We start from the raw sequence: 20069 nt of genomic DNA on the forward strand, positions 1-20069 counted from the left end.
TAGCTTCATCAGTTCTGATTAATGTGATTATGAGAAAGGTATCGTTGTGGATGAATTGGTTAACATTACCATTAACGTATGGATAAAGAGATAAAAAAGGTTGCCGCCTATTTGTTTTTTGGTGAGAAACATGGCCTACAGGACCATCGTCTTGACAACATCCAGTTATCAACAAATCTACGTTGGTACTAATAATCATTCACATAAACGAGGAAACGATTGCTTCTGCCAACAGCATACCATATTTATTATTTTCCCCGTTGAAATTAAGAGTATTTCCAACATATTATATTCACAGAAACAAAAGATGGTGATTGAGAAGAGCACCATAAGAGAGGAAGAATTCAGGAAAAAAGTTAACGTTAATACGAGGATGGACAATTTATAGATAATCAGCCTTACCATCTTTGACTTTTACAATTCAATCTTCTTTCTATTCAAAATAATGATGATAAGAGATTAAGATTCCCGTTTCTTTTACATTTTAAATGTGTGTTTTCTGCATCAACTGTTTTTGAGGGACTAATCTAAGAACTCTAGCATAAAGTAATCTAAGAACTCTAGCATAAAGCCCTTGTGCAGAGACATTATAAATGCGCGTCTTCTCACTGTAAATGCTCGTTTGTTTCCAAAATTGCAGAGGCCCAGAAAAAGATAACGATTTGGTCTGAAATTTGAGACCACGTTGCCAGAAAAATTGTACAGCTCTAGTATTTTCACACATTCAACAGTAGGAGCCTGAATCACGTTCGACATGTTAATTGTAGGATCCACAAGTGAACAAAACAATCTGAAATCAATTTGCTGTCCACAAACCACTATAACATGTCGATGTAGATAGAGTGGAACAGAGATTGCGAAAAGCAAAGTACTATGAATTAGCTGCCTTCAGAACACATAAATGGTGCACAGCACATTGAAATATCTATGCCTGCAACCTCCATAGCATTACAGACCCACTCTGGAACATCGCCTCTTGGAAACTGCAAAACATATTTTCAAAGATCGTTTTACGGCAAAGATTAACTAAATGAATTTGTAGTGAGTGATGATGACAGCCTCATGAAAATACGAAGCCCACTAATTTTATATCTAAAACTAATGCATTCTACAAAACTCACAAAATCAAATAGTAAAGCCCATTCTAATATCGGGAAAGTACAAGCCTGGTAACATAGATGATGCAATAGATACAAAATAGCTTTTCCTTGTAAAATATTAACTGTGATGCAGGCAATTTGGGGTCAGCAAATTGTATGGATTAGATGCACATGAAATCGCATATATTGCAATCATCCTATTTGGCATATTTCTAAAAGTGTAGCCACGTGTAATTTGTAGAAAAAACCATAACAATCCAATTGAAATGCTGGATCTATGCTGTGTACCTGGGTCTGGAGAAATCCTTGTACAAATCTACAAAAATAAATTGAATTCAACATAAGTTATAGAATTCTACAAGCAGTCTTGTATCAGATAATTAAAAGTAATTTGGCATCATTCAATCATGCATTATAGTAACACATCCCTGCATAATTCCAGACAGGTCGAACAAGTTTAGGAAAAACAATTTCATGAATTGGAATTTTTTTAGCACGGGGAACGACTAAGAGAACAGACATACTCAGGAAAACAGCCTCCGAGAATAGAGGAATGCAGGTCCTTGCTAAGCTGCAAACTCCAAACATGGATCACACTTTAGCTCACACCTTAGTTTAACGTTGTACCAAGCTGAATAACTAAAAAATTATAAAGAAATCTCACCTTCATCATGTAAGCCAAATTGTGATATGAAAGCAATTGAGAGCCCATTGCATCCTTAGTTACAATGCTATGAATATACGCCCTTGAATAACGTTTGCAAACCTGCGTAACACAGCCTATATTTTATGGAATGGAGGAAGAAATAAAATGCAAATATAAGTTATGCCAACCTCAGTTTCCACAACAAATTCTCTCCACCTTGCACCAAACTTACCATGCAAGAACATGTGGGGTCTATAGGTCGGCAGTCAGATGCCATTGCTGCATGTTTCAACTTAAGAACCCCCTACAAACAGTAACAGTAGTAAATGCTTATTTCTAGAAAGTTCCAGATAAGTTCACGAGAGATGAAACGCCCTTTGACTTAAGAATTACAGAAATAAGTAGATTTTTGTTTAACTTTGTCAAATTCAGCCACCATTTTGTTAAATATCAAGCCATATTGTCTAGCAAGTTAAATGTAATTTTATAAGCCAAATTTCGTTCCATATTATGATCAATAATATATTACAACTCATTAAGTGCTTGGACGTCAGCTGAATCTTGGAAAATATGGTCTGATTAGCACATCATTCTGGAGAAAAACAGCAACATGAAAAATGATGCAGTACTTTGACAGTTGTCCATATGGTAATGCAATTGAATATTGAAGCAGTTTCTTTTCTTTTTTCTTAAATTCCAGATATGAGATTTTATTAAAGCATATTGAAGTAAATTCCTCTTTTCCTGGGAAAAATTAAGACATTCTAATAATTGGTCTGCCTCAAAACTATTAGACTTAGCCAGAGACCAGACTTGCCATCAATCTTTTTGTCACTACATGACTAATGAATTCTTCCGCTTGATTGTCCGGCAGCATGTTTTGCAAATGCCATAGGCTATCTTTGGTTTTGTGGACGTTGAAAGTATTATATTATATTCTATTCTAATCAATTTATAATGTACATGAAAGGCATCTGAGAGAACTATTCAGACCTTGTGCTTAGAAGTTGATTGTACCAATTTACTTGAATACAAAAACAATAAACCACCATATTAAATTAGCAGTTTGTCTGTTCACAAATATACTACCCAGACATATTTTACTTTCATTACATCAGTATTTATTAGGGGTTAAATGATTTACATTGATCTAAATCCCAAAGGGTCTAGGGGCAATCCTATCTTAATGAAATGTAGAATTTAGAATATGCAAAGGAAAATACGAACACAATTAACCAATACAGATTCAAATGTATGGAAGAATCCTAGCAATAATGTACTACTTATAAACAAGACAAATGAATTGGTTTCAATGGCTGTTACAGATAGCAATGCTGATAATCAGAGTCCTCGTGAACAGAGAGGGTTAAACCATAAGATTGGTTCACCTAGACTATTCTCTATCCATCCTTCTCCACGAAGGATCAAATATATGTGGCAACAAAATTGTTCACATTCCATAATCAGCATCACTTGACCTTCCGACTATCAACAATTCGGTTTCTGTCATTTGGTGTTCATTTTTGGGGCTTGCATTTGAAACATGTGCAATTGCCATGTAGGCAATGATATCATGTGTTGGTGTTAACAAATATGAGACTAATTGTTTTACTTAGTCAGTATTTCTTAAGATGGTAAGAAAACAGTGAACAGCATTTATATGACTGGTATGTGATATAAACGAAATCATGCTCAGTGGTATGTGATGCTGCAAGAGGTTGTAAGGTAGCACAGAGTGCTAAAGGAACCTACATGTTGGCATCGCACACTAGCACAACGGACTGTAATCATCTACACATTGCCCTTTGATCATTTGCCCTTTCCAGAGAGGCGATGACCCTATCACATCTTTGGTGAAATATATAAAACTAAGCACAAAATTGTTGAAGATGGTACCATTTTGCTTGATTTGCATACTGTCCCATCTCAACCAGCTTGGACTAGTGGTGAGTGCCTTGGCAATGTGGTTAGTGGTTTCTGAAAAATAACTGAATGGATATATTTTACGAATATACAATGTATATAAAGAAGTTTACAAGATGGTGTTCTAAAAAGAATGAACCATTAAACTAAAGCTTCAACAAGAAGCTAAAAAGCTAAAAAGCTAACTATGCGTTCTAATAAAAGAAATAATAGTTGAACTTAAAACACTAAATGAACTAAAAAGCTAACTAAGTTGACAACTAAGATGACCATTATAAAATAGATTTAATTATTATTTTAATACCCTCCCTAATGGTCATCGTACTCAATACCCTATCGAAGAAATTGCAAAGAACACTCTACTGCTACGAAGACCCTCCTAGGATCTACAGAATGTTAATGACCAAGAGTACCAAAAGCTGTCCAACCTGATGTAATCCTCAGAAGCTGGAAACCACAATTTTGAGGAAAAATCGGCAAACCCTCCAGTGAGTAACAAACACGATTTTGACAAAAACAACAAAATATTTTGCAGAAGAGTACTGAGCAATGTTTGCTCCAGCAACTCCAAAACAGACTACAAGATACCACGGTTGCAGATGTTCACCCCAACAAATCTAGGTGCGACCCAAAACAGACTGCAACAAATCACGATTTTTGTGAAAAAAACCGTCAAACCCTGGAAACTGGATTTACAAATTATCATTTTTGTGGAAAAGAAACAATAAAACATAGATAACTGAAATCCCATGCGAACATCACGAATTACAAATAATAATTTTTAAGGAAAAATTATAAACCCTACAAGCAATTTCTGAGGAAAAAATCATGAAAACCCTAAGACAATTTTTCAAGAAAAAAATGTGAAAACCCTCCACTGATTTTTTTTGGCAAAAAAAATAGAAAACCTAGAAAAATAATTTGTGGAAAAAATTAATAAAATCCACAAAATGATTTTTTTAGGAGAAAAATTATAAAACCCACCAAACGTGCCCATGATTTTTTTAGGAAAAAATCAATAAAACCCAAAAATAATTTTTTTTAAAGGGACAAATCATAAAACCCGAAAATAATTTTTTTTAAAGGGACAAATTATAAAACCCGAAAATAATTTTTTTTAAAGGGACAAATTATAAAACTCGAAAATATTTTCTTTTTTTGAAGGCACAAAAAATATTAAAAACCCAAAAATAATTTTTTTTAAGGGACAAAAATTAAAAACCCGACAGTTTTCGCAGAGGTCAAGCCCACAAAAACACAGATCCACAAATCGCGTCTTCACCAAATGCCCAAAGAAAACACAGGAGAAAATCACGATGTTGTATGAAGCAAAGTCGTCGCTGTGGAAGGTCGCATGCAGAAAAAAAGCCCAATGAAACCCTAGTCGTAGGGAAAAGGAAAACTATCGTAGAAGACCACGAAATCTGTCGTCACATGTAGAGAAAAAAAAACTTACGCTGCAAAACAGATATCACCGCACACAAAATATTTCCCACCACCGCACAAAAACACAGACCTGAAAAATAAATTACCACCTCCCAAACACTTGTTGCCCACAAAATGCGAAAGTCACACGTGGTGACAAAAACATGAACTCTTGTTCAGAAACTTGGAGAGAAAAAAAAACGCGGCCCCGACAAGCCCAGAAAACCGACGCCCAAAAAATTTGCAGGCAAAAACTTTTGCCAGAAAAAATGATAGTCACGGCTCCAATAAAAACTTTGCTCCCTTCTCGAGAAAAAATAGACCATCCTAGTGATGGATCACGGAGTGTGATTCGAAACGTTGATGTAAAAATTCACACGCAATCTAATCCAGAAACAACAAATTATTAAAAAATAGATCGTCTGATCTGGAAACAAACCCTAGTGATTCAAAAGAAAAAAACTCGAATTTTTTCATAAAAAAAAATCGAACAAAAAATTTCGGAAAATCATTTCCAAGTACAGAGCCTACAAATTTTTTTATTTTTCGCCAAACTCTAAAAAAAAACATCGACTTGCTCTGATACCATGAAAAATAATTGAATGAATATATTTATGAATATACAACGTATATAAAGAAGTTTACAAGACAGTGTTCTAAAAAGAACGAATCGTTAAATTGAAGCTTCAACACAAAGCTAAAAAGCTAAAATGCTAAACGCTTAAAAAAGCTAAAAAACTAAAAATTAAAAAGCCAACTATGCGTTCTAATAAAAGAAGCAATAGTTGAACTTAGAACACTAAACAAACTAAAAAGCTAAGTCGACAACTAAGATGCCCATTATAGAATAGATATAATTATTATTTTAATAGTTTCATCTTGAATAATTGTGTGTTAATGTTTTAACTTGTCTTTTATAAGACAACACAAAAATAACCATATGAGACAAAACCTATCTTCAAATCAGAAGGGAAGCTCCCTTGTAACTAAAACTAGCCATATACACTAGATTATGGACAAAATCTACAAGTACTCAAACTACGCACAATAATTAATTGTCTAGGGGGTTTCAATGCATATTGAAATAAACTAAATCAAAGCTGCCATAACATTTTGGCCTTAGATGAAAGCACAAAAATGAACTCAGCTCTTCTCACAAATGAGATATTATATTTTTATTTTATACTCTAAACTGCATGAATCAACAATTAATTAAAACAGGAAAGTAACTTACACCAGCTAATAGTAGAAACCAGCAAGTCAATACAAACAAAAGTTTATAGAATAAAGCTAACTTCACACAAAAATAACACTAGATTTCAGAAATTGAATAACTAGAGCTGCATACTAAGCTACAACTTAGATGAACACTGATGCCAATACAAAGTTTGACAACATACAAAGCTCGTCATGTACTTGGCAAACTTGCCAAAACTTGAAGTGAGGCACCTAAAATAAGCCCTGTACACTCAGCTGGAAGTCTCAACGAGTTTTTGTGACTCACCAAAACTCAAGGTCAAATATGTGTATAAAATCCCCTAATTTTTTCTTTTTAAAAATTATTTTCTTTACCTTGAAAAGTAAGAAAAACACATAATTAGAGCCTAATTACCAAAGTTACCCCGAGTTTTTAGGACGGGGATGGCAGGGGGCTGTCAAAAGCTCTAGTTTTGGGATATATTAGAGAACAAGAGGAAGCTGATAGAAGTAGTAAAGCAAAGATTGATCATCCTCTTGTCCATCTAAGCTCGACGTCTAAAAGGCCTTCTAGTAGCATTGGCTCCACAAGACCAGTTGGTTCACATCCTTTCATGCAAAACTCACCAGTTGATGCAGTAGAGAATCAGAATGTTGTGGCTTCACGGAAAAGAGGCCCATTGGATTTTGCCTTCAAAAATGAACTGAGAGAGATTGTAGATTCCAAAATTGGGCGTTGCCTTTCTGGCAATGAGCTTCCTTCCAACCTTGTTAGATCACCTTACTTTCGGGACATGGTGCATACTCTTTGCAATACACCTTCTGATTATGTTTGTCCAGGGTATGAAAAGGTGAGAACCACCTTATTGGCAAAGGAGAAAGAAAGCATCCGTAAAGTCACGGTTGAAGGTCATCAAAGATACATGGCAGGAAACAGGTGTGACCATTGTTTCTGATGGATGGAAAGATTGTAAAAATAGGCCATTGATCAATGTTATAGTAGTGTGTCCTAAAGGGGCAATGTTTTTCAAAGCAGTGGATTATGAGGGGCAAGTGAAAGATGCAAGTTTCATTGCCAATATCCTGATAGAATGCATTGACATGGTGGGGCTCAAAATGTTGTCCAAGTTGTAACAGACAATGCTAAAAATTGTAGGGTAGCAAGGACTATGGTCACATCTTTTGGACACCATGCGTAGTCCACTCACTCAATTTAATCATGCAAAAGCTTGGCACACAAATTGATTGGGTGAAAAACCTGTATGCGGAGGGCGAGGAGATTCAAGTGTTTGTGACTAATCACCATATGTCACAAGCCATTTTTAGGACCTTCTCCAAGTTGGAGTTGTTGAAGGTAATTTATAATTACTAATTTTAAATTTTTTTTTTTATTTTTTAGTTTTAAATTTATTTTTTATAGACTTACAGTTGATATATGTTGTGTATTTTGTTATGTCATGTTAGGTTGCTAAAACACGATTTGCATCTCACACGCTCGTCTTAAGACGACTTGTGAAGGTGCGAGATGCCTTGAGTTCTATGGTCATCAACACCTTGTGGAGTGTATGGAAGCAGTCCCACACAGAAAGAGCTCTAAAAGTAAGAGCATTGATCCTTACTGAGAAATGGTGGGATGATGTGGAATATGTTTTGAATTTCACTGAGCCCATCATGAGCATGATCAAGTATGCTGATACTGATCACTCATGTTTGGGTGAGATTTATGATGGCATGGATTACATGGTGGAAAAAATAAAAGAAGTAATAAATAGAAAAAAAAATGACCCAACAGAAACATTTTTTAAAGTTGTGTAGAAAATTGTTGTTGACTGTTGGAACAAGATGACCACCCCCTTACATCTCTTAGCATTTGCTTTGATGCCAAAATTTTATAGTGCAAAGATGCTTGCAACACCAAGGAGGGTGCCACCGTATAGAGATGCAGAGGTTGCTTCTGGCTATAGGGCTGCCTTTAAAAAGATATATCAAGATGAGGAGACAAGAAATATTGTCTTGAGGGAGTTTGGCTAATTTGTATCAGCAAAAAATCATGATGTTGTAGCTCTTAATGCTAGATATGGGATGGATGCTGATGAGTGATGGTATGTACATGGTCAAGGCTCCGTTTACTTGCCGCCTCTTGCAATTAAACTTAACTCCCAAGTATGTATCTTTTTATTTCTTATTTTTATAATTTTCCAATTCCATTTGATACTATCATATTTTTATTTTATAATTTATAAATTTCTAATTATGTTTTAACTTTTAACAGGTTGCAAGTTCTTCTTCATCTGAGCTGAATTGGAGTACATACTCCTTCATCCAGTTAGTCAAACGTAATCCTTTGGGTGCAAAGAAAACTGAGGATTGGTCTACGTACACTCCAACCTTCGTTTGTTGTCACATAAGGACCCTGGATATAGTGAGGGTGTGTTTGCCACATACGGGTAAATGATTAAACGCAGAAAGTAAATGCACAGAACATAATTGAAATATATTAAAGAACCAGTTTCTGTATTAATTCAACGGTCCATGTACATCAAGTGCTTATAACATTACGCCAAGATACGACTATGATGATGCCACTACAAAGGGAAGGTATGCAATATATAATACTCGAAGGGGTGCGACCAACTGTCACGTCCAACTGCCCTTCAGGACGACTAACTGACTGTCGTAACTCATAATTACCGACGACAACATAACATAATACGACAACATGACATAATGATTATTCCCGACAACATCACCCCCCCCAAGAAAAGAAGTCGTTTCCGAACGACTTAATACAAAATAGAGATGACATTAAACAGAACCAAGGTAGAGAACTGCAAGAACTGCTGACGCCAGTCGAGCCCAGAACTTATACACCTATTGCGTCCTCACCTGAAAACCCTTTTCTGCTACCATCCGATGCTCAAATGCGGATGTCACCATTATTGCTTCCACAAGGAGTTCTTTTTTTTCCTTCACATCACAGTCCTCCTATGCCTAAACCAAACTTGTCTGCAAAACACGCTTTTTAGTCTCAGCCTCCACCAATTGCTACTCAAATGATACTGGCTCCCTAGCCAATTTGTCCTCGATAGCCACCCGCGTTGCCCTCTCAACATCCAACTCCTGGGTACGCTGAGCTAAGTCTCACGCTACTATTGCCTCCAACCTGGTGGTCAGCTCCTCCCGAGCCCTCTGTGCATCCACCAAGGCAACCTCACGTCCCACCGAGACATTCTCCGAGTTCCTTAAAGCGTACCAATCATGCTTGGAAGTGGCCACAAACCTCTGGCACAAAGGCTGGGAGACGCCTCAAATCCTCCATCACTCCCCAAAGGCTGATAACTGAACTGAATAACGCCCTGGTGCTGTACGACTTCGCGTTCTTGCAATGTCTTCCCTCAAACTCTGTTTGTTCGCAACCTCCAAATCCGTCTCCCTCTACGGCTTATGTTTTCCCCACCAATGCTTAGCTTCAAGCTTCTTTCTCAAAAAGTGTATTGTAGCTCAAAAATACACTGGGGGTCTGGGGGCAGTGCCCCCAGCGGGGTCTGGACCTTCAGAACCACATGGAAGTCCATGGCACACATCATTTTTGAGATATTTTAAGATGCCAAAAACCTTCTTCTCCACTCTAATTTTTTCAGTGTCCTGGCTCCAGACTCCATCGAATGATTTTTCGATCCAATCGTCATTTTTTTTTTCCACGTGCCATCACCACCGTTTATCCTTGCCATGCTGTGGTATTTTTCCTTTCACCCTCTTTTAAACCGCTGTCACCGTCGCCATGCTCCTTCAGGCGTCTGGAGCCCGTACAGAGGTTATTTGTATGGTGGAGTGGTCTGTCGTACAGTGGTTGAGCCATATGGCGATTGGGGTCACCCGAAAGCTTGGTGTCATACGGTGATTGGTCTCCCATACAGTGCCTGGGAAGGTCACACGATGGATGTTGTCCGGTCGTACGATAGTGGTCATACGGTGGATGAATACCCGCCAAGTTCCGCCTACCGCTCGGTGGTCCCACCACCACTTTCAAAAAAATATTTTATTACCTCCCTGCGGGTAGGTTCGATTCGCGATTTCTTCCTTCGGCGCTAAATTGCTTCCCTTCGAATTACATATGACATCTTTCAGCCGACGACAATTGAAATCTTTCTGTGGAGTCTGCCTCTATCCAACACCCTTCGGTAAAATACCCTTTTGGCTTCCAAGACCCCCTTCGGCTGGCATTTTTATTTGCTCCTTTGTTAATTACTATCCTTCGGCGACTTCGTATCTCTTTTTGGTGCTTTTCCTATGGCAAAATCTTCTTCTTCCCTATGGCGTCGGGTTTCCTTTACTCCCTTCTGCTGCAATTTCTTTTTCCCTCACGCTTGTGTCTTTGGTTGGGTGTGGGCATTTTTTCCCTTTTTGATGGGCGTGGTTTTTGTTGGGCAGCACGGTGGTCACCTCTTTTCGACTAGGCGTGGTTTTGTCGGGCATCCTCCGCGGTGGACAACCACCGCACGGTGGTCACCCCGACGGTGGCTCCATCGCACGGTGGTTCCACCGCACGGTGGTCCCACCGCACGGCGGTTCCACCATGGCCACCGATTTTTTTTTTTTTTTTCAATTTTTTTTTTTTTTTTTTTTATTATTATTCCGGAGAGTTTTTGGCTCAGGTCCCGTGCCTCTCGGGTCCCCCACCCGGCCTCTCGGGTCCCCCTCCGGACTCTCAGGTCCCCCTCCAGACTCTCGGATGTCCTTCCGGCCTCTCGAGTCCCCTGCGCGCTTCTCGTGGTAGGGTTTCAATTTGGACCCGTTGATGGCAAGCCTATTTTCAATGGCCATCCGAAGACCTAGAACCATAAATTCTATAGGGACCATGGTCTCCTTCCCATACATAAGAAGAAGAAGAATAAAGATTTTGAAGGCTGTGGCCTTCCACACAGGGTCCCAATCGTTGCCAACACGAATGATCTTGGGATTATCTATGTCACCGAGGTTTGGGGCGTCTCCCTTCCAATATTCTCTATATTTCAGCAGGTACACTTCTTCTGTTACTTGCTCTGGTTCCTCTACTTCAAGCCTGTAGCTCTGGAACATTTCGTAATCCTCCATCTGCCAGTGGAAGAGCCCATTCAATGACCCCGTCTCATCCTCGGAGCAATCTCCTAGTTTGAGAATCCCTTCGTCGTTGGGCTCCCTACAGCCCCATCCTTCGTTCCTTAGGTCGCCTTCTCCTTCACCCTCCGATTCCGAAGATGATGCCAGTTCCTCACTAACCAACTGCGTCCCGAGGTCTATGATAAACTTCCTTCCTCCATTCTCCATAGACAGAGTGCTCTTCTTCCAGTTGTGGGTGCTCTCCCTAAGATCGCATCATACCCTTTTTTCTTGGGATTACCATGAAGTCCAGTATGAAGGGTTGGGTCCAGATGGTAACTTGCTGGCCCATCAGTGTCCCGATGGGTTTGATTCCATGTTGATCTACTCCCATCAAATTGAATGTAGATGGCCACAGCGTCGGCTTCCCCAGCTTCTGCCAGGTTTCTTCTGGAAGAACATTCACTCTTGATCCACCATCGACGATGGTATCAATTAGAATGGTGCCAAGGATACCCATCTCCACAATGGCCGGGTTCCTTCCAGTGTTAACTGCCAGCAATCTGGGGTCTATTGCAGACCTCCCAAGAACATCTGTGCAGTGGTTGGTATTGATGCATGGTTGGGAGAGATTATTCAACAACGGCATTCGTAATTGAGGCATCGTCTGGAGGAGGTCGTGTACCTTCACAAGCACCTCCAGTTTTAAAATTCGATTTAGTATAGCCTCCTCCGCCTCCAGTCGGCTGGAAGTACCTGTCGTACCCTTCGCCTTTGCCCCCTCTCGTATCTCTTTCTCAATTTCTTCCCATGCTTCCCGTACCCTTCGCTTCTCCGTCTCCGGGTCTGGGCACATTGCTTGTCTGGCTTGGGCGCGGGTTACGGCCAACACTTCCTCTTCTTTGGTTTCCTCGATATTGAGCAAGTTGACGCTGGACTTCGGGCAGGTGGCATCTTCGTGGTCTCCCGGTCTGCACCATTTGCACAAATATTGTGTGGCCTCTCCCTTCGGGCTGTCTCGAGCGAAGTGCCCCCACTGGCTGCACGCTCTGCATTGTATCATCGGTCGGCCTTTGGAGTCGTATTGGATCGGGCTCCTTGTATTGTTATTGTTGTTTCGTCCTCCCCACTGGTTATCTCGGTAGCCTCCCAATGTTACATTGTTGTTCGCCTGGGAGCTGCCGGTACCGCCCGATGTAGTTGGTTGTTCCTGCGTAAGCAATACTTGTTGGTTTCGTGTTTTCATGTTGTATGGGCACTCCTTGATGGAGTGTCCCATCACTTGGCAAATCTCGCAAAAGGCCTTCTTCGGACAAGTACCCTTCGTATGTCCTTCCTCTTCGCACTCTATGCACCATACATCCCCTTCGGTTGGACCCGTGCTTCTCATTGCTTTAAATTCTCTCCTCATTCGCTCCATGTCTAGCCCCTGAGTGTGCTGATTATGCTACAATTGCACAACTTGCTCAAGTCTCTATAGATGAGGCAGCTATGGAATTTGAGAGAGACATTGGCATTCCATTCGATGTTGGTTCAACTGATGCTGAATTTGAACCACTTGATGACCTTGGGCTTGGGTTGGATGCTTCAGATGAAGATGAATATGGAATTTAAATCCCATAGATGGCTTGTAATTTGAATGTTTAACTTTATACTTTATTGTGTCATGACATTTTCACATTTTGAACTTGAATCAGTTGAAACTTGAAACTTGAATATTATCTTTTTTGCAAATTAAGAATATGATATTACATTTACGATATATGAATATCAGAATATTTATTGGCATTGGCAATTATGGATTTATGATTTATGATTTCTGTTATCATTGTATGGGAAAGTCACATTGTATGTTTCATATTTGTATGTTTGAACTGTGAACATATATATAATATATGACATACGTATATATATAATATATATATAAAATTAATATATATATATGTGTGTGTGTGTGTGTGTGTGTACGGACGAACCTGTACCCGCACCCAAGAATTTTTTTTTTTGCCGAATCCGAACCCGAACCGGTAACTTAGATATTCACCCTTCAACCTCACTAGGGGCACTGTCCTTCAACCCTCAAGAGCTTGAGTTTTAGAAAAAAAAAAAAAAAATCAATTTGCCCCATGCCAGATGGTAAAGCAACATTTTCATATTCTCTCAAGTTTTTCCCTATTGAATCCCAAATAATTGAATTATTTTGTCACTTTCAATTTGCCAAGTCAGTCTCAATCTTGAGTAATACTAATATGTTTGCAGCAACATTGCAGACTCGTCTAAGATATGAGCGGAGGACTCCACATAAAGCTAATAATGTTGGGCCAAGGGATACATATTACAAGTTCCTCTCTACCATAGTTAATGACTCTTATAATGTCTATTTATTGCAAATAACACCTATAATCTTAGTCATTGCGTTCGCCGAATTTTCGGCTTCAGATTCGAAATTCGGCGAGCTCATAAAATCAAAATGAAATTCATTAAAATTCGTCTAAAATTCACAAGACAACAGGCAGGTTTTTTCCTTCAGCGGATGACCAATTCGAAGTGGCCATCGAGAAGAATGAGGGCTACATAAGGGTCGCAGGTCGACGCGATGCTTGGCCACCGGTAGGGTTTGTAGATGGCCGCATCACATCGGGAGACGTGATATAAAAATTGCCCTATATAAATAATTTATCGTGCTTTTCTCCAAACGATACTTTAGAAAGACTTCATAAACCATACTTTATAAAGTTGAAGGAGAATGGGATAAACTAAAATAAATAATAGAAACACTCCGCTGGAACTTAACATAGATAAATATTAAAGTTGTTGCCCAATATAAATTGCACGATATACTTTAAAAGTTGAACGAATATAAGGTTGTTGCGTGATATATATGTTAACTAAAATTATAAAATTAAAGCAAAACTTAAATGAGAATTAACATTAAATTCATAGGATTTAACATTTAATATATTAAAAATTAACTATTTTAGAATATTTAATTTAAATTTTTAATTATTTATATATAAACTTTGACAAATTTAAATTAAAATATATAAATTAAATTAAGCAAATTTAATATTGTTTATTCTAATTTTTTTTTTAGATATATTATTGTATTTTCTAAAAAATCAAATTTATATAGGCAAATTTAATGACAATTTTTTTTTAAAATTTTTTCCTCTTGTCGGATTTCATCAGAATTTTATTGTTGGCAAACTCGAACGCAGTGACTTAGCCCATAATGTTCCTTTTCCAAGCCCAATTGGTTTTATAAACAATTAGCCTTTTTTCTGAATTTTCTCGCAAGCTAACTGATGAGCATGGGAGAACTCCAAAGCTCTTGGTGAGCACAAGATTAGCCTAGCAACAACAATGGATGATGCATATGATCAATTTGCTCTCTTTTATAAATTTCTATTTCCTTTTTACCCTCCAAAGTATTTTAAAATAAAATATTACATAGAGCCTTACAATGTCTCATTTATGTTGATTTTATTGTAGCTGTGGTCAGAATCTATAAGCCGACATTGATAGCACAAAGGTTGTGATTATATTTATATTATTATTGTGAGATAATATGATTATATTATTATGTGATAATATAATTATATTATAATTATAATGTATAATTATTATATTATATTAATAAAATAATAATTGGTGCCACTTGGAAGAGTGGTGACCCTTGGTGTAAAGACACTTCTCACATATACATAATGGGATGTGTGATCTCATTCAGCAAATATAATAATATAACAAAATATGCAGATCAATATAAATTAGAGTGCTCGGGGGAGACGAATATATCGTCTATGGTTGGGAGGGCAATAAGAGTTATTGCCTATGGTTAATCGAGCATACCAATAAAAAAATAACATGGTATCAGAGCGGGTTGGTCATAGGGATCCTCTTGGTGCTGAGAGGTTCCTATGTTTTGGGGCAGTTTGCTAAAAATATACAGCCAGCCAAATATGCATAGACACATTGAGTATAGTCACAGGAGATTATATCAAAGCACCTGGGTATCTAACGCAGACAAAAGACACATGTGAAAATGCTTACTCATTTGTGGTCTTCACGGGAACAGGAATGAAGTATCGAATAGGAGACGACAACATGAGAACAAGAGTAATCCATACTTGGTTGGCTATTCACAATCCCGATCAAGGTATGGCATCAATCATCTGTGTGGGGGGATTTGAAGAACGGAGAAGAACCTCAACCGCTGAAGAATAGCGGATGTAGAGAACGCCTCCTATAGTGACGCATTGAGAGATGCAACATTCCCGATATTGGGATTTCCTTGCTGGTGGAAGTATATTGGAAGTCCATTACACATTGACCCTCCTTACAGACCAAGTCGTCTGCAATACCATTTAGAGAGCCTCTGCCAGAACGGCATCGCAGGGGATCAGGAGCAAACATGGATTGTTCAGTGACAATTAATCATGGATAGATTATATGGAAAGAGTACACAAATATGGCATCATTCAATCCATTTCTTCTAATGCTCTGTCGTGTTGGTGGAAACATGGAGTTTCTTCTCTAGAGCAAAAGTTTGGAGTAATGGAATCAACGTGGTCATTTCTCAGTGGTTGTTTGTAGTGAATGACGCGATTCCCTGTGATAAGGAGTTTAAGCGAGTTGGGCCTATAGTTGGAACGAAGCCATCAACACTGTCGTATGTAGAGATAAATTCTGATGCGCATCTAAATATGGTAGACATGTAATCATTACGATAGACGTTGTATCCATTTAGCATAGCTCAACTTGTTGAGTGCTGAGAAAATTTTCATTGCTTGTCGTGAGGGTATATCTGGAGTTGTGTGACTCTCAGTTGGAAGACCTTGAACTAGCTCACATTGGTAATGCACATCGATTGCTGATAGTGCCTTTCAATGCTATGAATGGATTATCGCTTCCTGAAGTGAGTGAGTGTCATCTCCCAGCCCCCTTCCACCCTAGGAAAATTTATACTGCCAAGCTAGAACAGCCACAAAAGCAAACAAGGAATCTTTGAATTGAGTTGGTTGTTGAGGAAGAGTTGGAATCCTTTACAGTTGGAACAATTAATTCACTTGTTGAAGATGTGTTGTCGGAATGGAAGCGCATGTTTGAATTAGAGAGATTGATAAATGTGGAGATTGGTATAAGAGATACAAAGCCGAAGGTGGATCTGAACTGGAAGGCTTGATGTGTAGTCATCGCATACAACTTTCAATTTAAACCTTGTTTTGTGGCAAGTCGAACGCATAGCTTTCCTACGTCTATATGTACCTCCAATAGAAGTCAAGCTCAAACCTTGGTACCTCCACGCAAGCTGCCATCTAAACATTATCAAAAATGTGCAAGATTGAAAGTCTGATGCTTAATGCTCCATCTAATGGTCAATAAAGATATTGTGTGGCTTCAAATCATACTGTATAGACTGAGAGTAATACCTATACTTAGTTGCTTCTCATTTATGATCTGGAGAATCATAGAAAAATTAAAAAGAGGAAATGTCAAATGTGCTGAGACATCTCACGAAGGGCACGATCTGTTGTTAGCAGACTAAGTAATGTTTACAGTAAAGAAGAGGTGAAAATATTGTATGTCGTCATGCTTGTGTGATGAAGGGGGTGTTGTTTTCGCTGCCAGCAGAGCTTTGAGATAATCTATATTTTGATTAAATATCACTCATTCTAACTATTGTGTCACTTCACAAAGAGTTCAGAATCTAAGGAGTTTCTACTTTAGGGTGTATCTCTTTTGGGAGGAGTTTGAGCATTAATTCAGTATTCATTACAGACTTTACCCTTTAGTGTTGGGCACTGGTTAAGTTTGTGTATTTTAGTACTGGACACTGCCTTGTTCTGGAGGAGATATTAGCTCAGATTTGGAAGCTCTGATGTTTGATTTGAAGCTGTAAAGTCTCTTACTTCCGGTGTGCAAGAAATTTCTGTTCATTTTAGAAGAGATATGACATTGGCATGTCGGGCGATGGAGATGGTCTAAGTGATGGTCAATAACATGACTTATGAAGACCTGAGATCTATTAAATAAAAAATAAGTATTCCATGCTTGATCAATGTACATGAATTTTTGAGTTATTAATTCATGCTATAACATTGGGATAGTAAATCTTGTATGCTTCTATCATTGGTATTTGGGATAATTCAGTTCTATGAACTATTTGTAATCTCTCTCAAATACTTTCAGGACGGATCAAGAAGTATAAGAGATTGCATTCAAGGGAGAAAAAACTTGATGATTGCAGTCATGGGACTGAGTTGATGGCTGAAAACGTTTCTTCGAAGATGAAATAACATTCAGAGGGAGTTTGACAAACCTATAGAAGCAACCTTGGACGAGAAGCTCAGGAGGTTGATGCAAGAACTTGAGCTTCTGAGGGAGCAGCTAGAGAATCTGCTTCAGTTGACTTCCGAGGATCTAGGTAATATTGGTTCAGAGGGAGTGGACCATGTTAAGATGGTTTCTCTAATGATCAATAGTCGGAGGACTATGATTCATGAGATGGAGTCCCATGCATGTAGGCTGAAAGGCCTTTATGTTGACATCTAAGACATGATATTCCTGGATAGATGGATACTTGGAGAGCTGGGGATTCACCAAGAGTAATGAAGACTCCAACCTTGTAATTCATGACTGGTCAAAGCATGTAGAGATCATATATCACCATATTAGAGGTATGGTGCAAAGGGAAGCTATTTAGTTGAGGTACATTAGCTCTGATGATCAGATGGCTGATATTCTCACCAAGCCTCTTGCCAAAGTGAAGTTTGTGCATTTTCAAGACAAAGCTTGGAGTGGTGGAGAATGAAGCCCTAGCTGAGATTGAGTCTCAACATCATTGATATATAGATATATATATATATATTTATATTTTGTAGTAATGCATTCTTCTCTTTGAGAAAGATGTTTAAAGTGTAAACTCTTGTTAATGCATTTCTCTTTGAGAGAGACTTGAGGTGTAAGCCCTTATCTCCACCCTCTGATATGGTTCATGGTGGATGCCATGTGTGTGACGCCATGACAACACCACGTGAGAGAGTCCGTGGTGATTTTCCTGTACTTGTGTGTTTACCCTCTGGATGAGCCATGGTGAATATCATTGAGAGGTGACGATTTCACAATGATGAACACTTGTGCATCTTACCATCATTGTGAGGTGACGATCTCGCAATAATGGTTGATATCTCATGAGGTGATATCTATGGATAAGCCATAATGGTGGATATCACGTGAGGTGATATCTATGTATAAGCCATAATGGTGGATATCACGTGAGGTGATATCTTTCCTTTCCACATATGGATGTAGCCGTTGTGGTCAGTCATCACAATAAGGTGATGTAACTTGTAAATGTTAAGAGGATTCCTCCCTAGCTAAGAGGGAGTGTTGATTTTATTGTAGTTGTGGTCGGAATCCACAAGCCGACATTGATATCACAAAGGTTGTGATTATATTTATGTGTTAATATAATTATGTTATAATTATAATGTATAATTATTATATTATATGATAATACAATAATTATTATATTATATTAATTAAATAATAATTGGTGCCACTTCTTGGAAGAGTGGTGACCCTTGGTGCAAAGACACCTCTCACATATACATAATGAGATGTGTGATCTCATTCAACGAATATAATAATATAACAAAATATGCAGATCAGTATAAATTAGAGTGCTCGGGGGAGATGAATATATCATCTATGGTTGGGAGGGCAATAAGAGTTATTGCCTATGGTTAATCGAGCATACTAGTAAAAAATAACAATTTAGACAGCAATTTTATTAAATTAATTATAATATTTAAGTCATCATTTTGAAATAAAATGATTGAACTCAACTTAAAATATTATTATTAAATAAATTCCCTTATTTTATCCCTTAGCCTATAAGAAATAAGAAATAGGCTACAGGTCCTCAATTAATTATTTCAATTCTGAAAAGAGGACTTGACATGTTTTAAAATAAAATTAAGGCCTGCAGTTTTCAAAAGATTTAATTTTTCTTTTGTAAGGTTTGTTTATATATATAAATTTTTATAAATAAAATATGATACACATAGATAAAGTAATTTATATTGAAGTTTTTCAATATAATGATATTAACAAATTGTATAAAACCATTGGAGACTCTAGAATTCTGAAGAAAAAGATGAAAAAAAATTATCAATAAGATGTGAAAAAAATTCTAGTGTTATAGGCCAAAATTTTATCGTAAATTAAGAGTATAAATTTTTGGATAATAAAATTTAATTTTCTGTGATAAGGATTCTAAAAATATCAACCAACATTGTGTTGGATTTGATACCATACTAGGAAATCGAAATAGTTAATGTAATTAATATCATCTACACAATATTGTTATCTTAATAAATGCTAAAGAAACATAATTAAATAAATTAAAATTCACCCAATATTACAATAAATTAAACATTCATTACGAATTACACTTACACAAGAATTCATAAGGGAAAATAGTAATGGTAAAAAACCCCCAAAAACATTGTTTAATATTTAGGAAACTTATTTTATTGACTCCACAATATATAGATGTAGTTAGGGATAATCCTTTTCCCTATCTTCCAAATGACCTTCCAAAATCTTCTTGTGCAAGGTGATCAATTCACCAATCCTAAATAATATTATCGAATAGAAATTTCCGTTAAATATAGAGAAACAAGATAGATGAC

The 20069-nt window shown here is 37.6% G+C and overlaps 1 protein-coding gene across 4 annotated transcripts in view; it reads right to left on the minus strand.

Annotated features, from left to right (window-relative positions):
- Positions 1 to 223: 223 nt before the first annotated feature.
- LOC131029476 (uncharacterized) overlaps positions 224 to 20069 on the minus strand; it is a 218695-nt gene continuing 198849 nt past the window's right edge. For 3 of the 4 annotated variants that reach the window (XM_057959990.2, XM_057959997.2, XM_057959972.2), the window contains 5 exons: positions 1979 to 2050; positions 1765 to 1866; positions 1625 to 1671; positions 1389 to 1416; positions 224 to 983 (listed from right to left, as the gene is read on the minus strand). In XM_057959990.2, coding sequence (XP_057815973.1) covers positions 879 to 983; positions 1389 to 1416; positions 1625 to 1671; positions 1765 to 1866; positions 1979 to 2050 — 354 coding nt within the window. In that variant the 3' untranslated portion in view covers positions 224 to 878. Of the gene's footprint in view, positions 984 to 1106; positions 1223 to 1388; positions 1417 to 1624; positions 1672 to 1764; positions 1867 to 1978; positions 2051 to 20069 lie in introns of those variants that run through there. The other variant, XM_057959982.2, reaches the window with a different exon arrangement.

Source organism: Cryptomeria japonica, chromosome 10 (assembly GCF_030272615.1).
Source record: "Cryptomeria japonica chromosome 10, Sugi_1.0, whole genome shotgun sequence".
Lineage (NCBI taxonomy): Eukaryota > Viridiplantae > Streptophyta > Pinopsida > Cupressales > Cupressaceae > Cryptomeria > Cryptomeria japonica.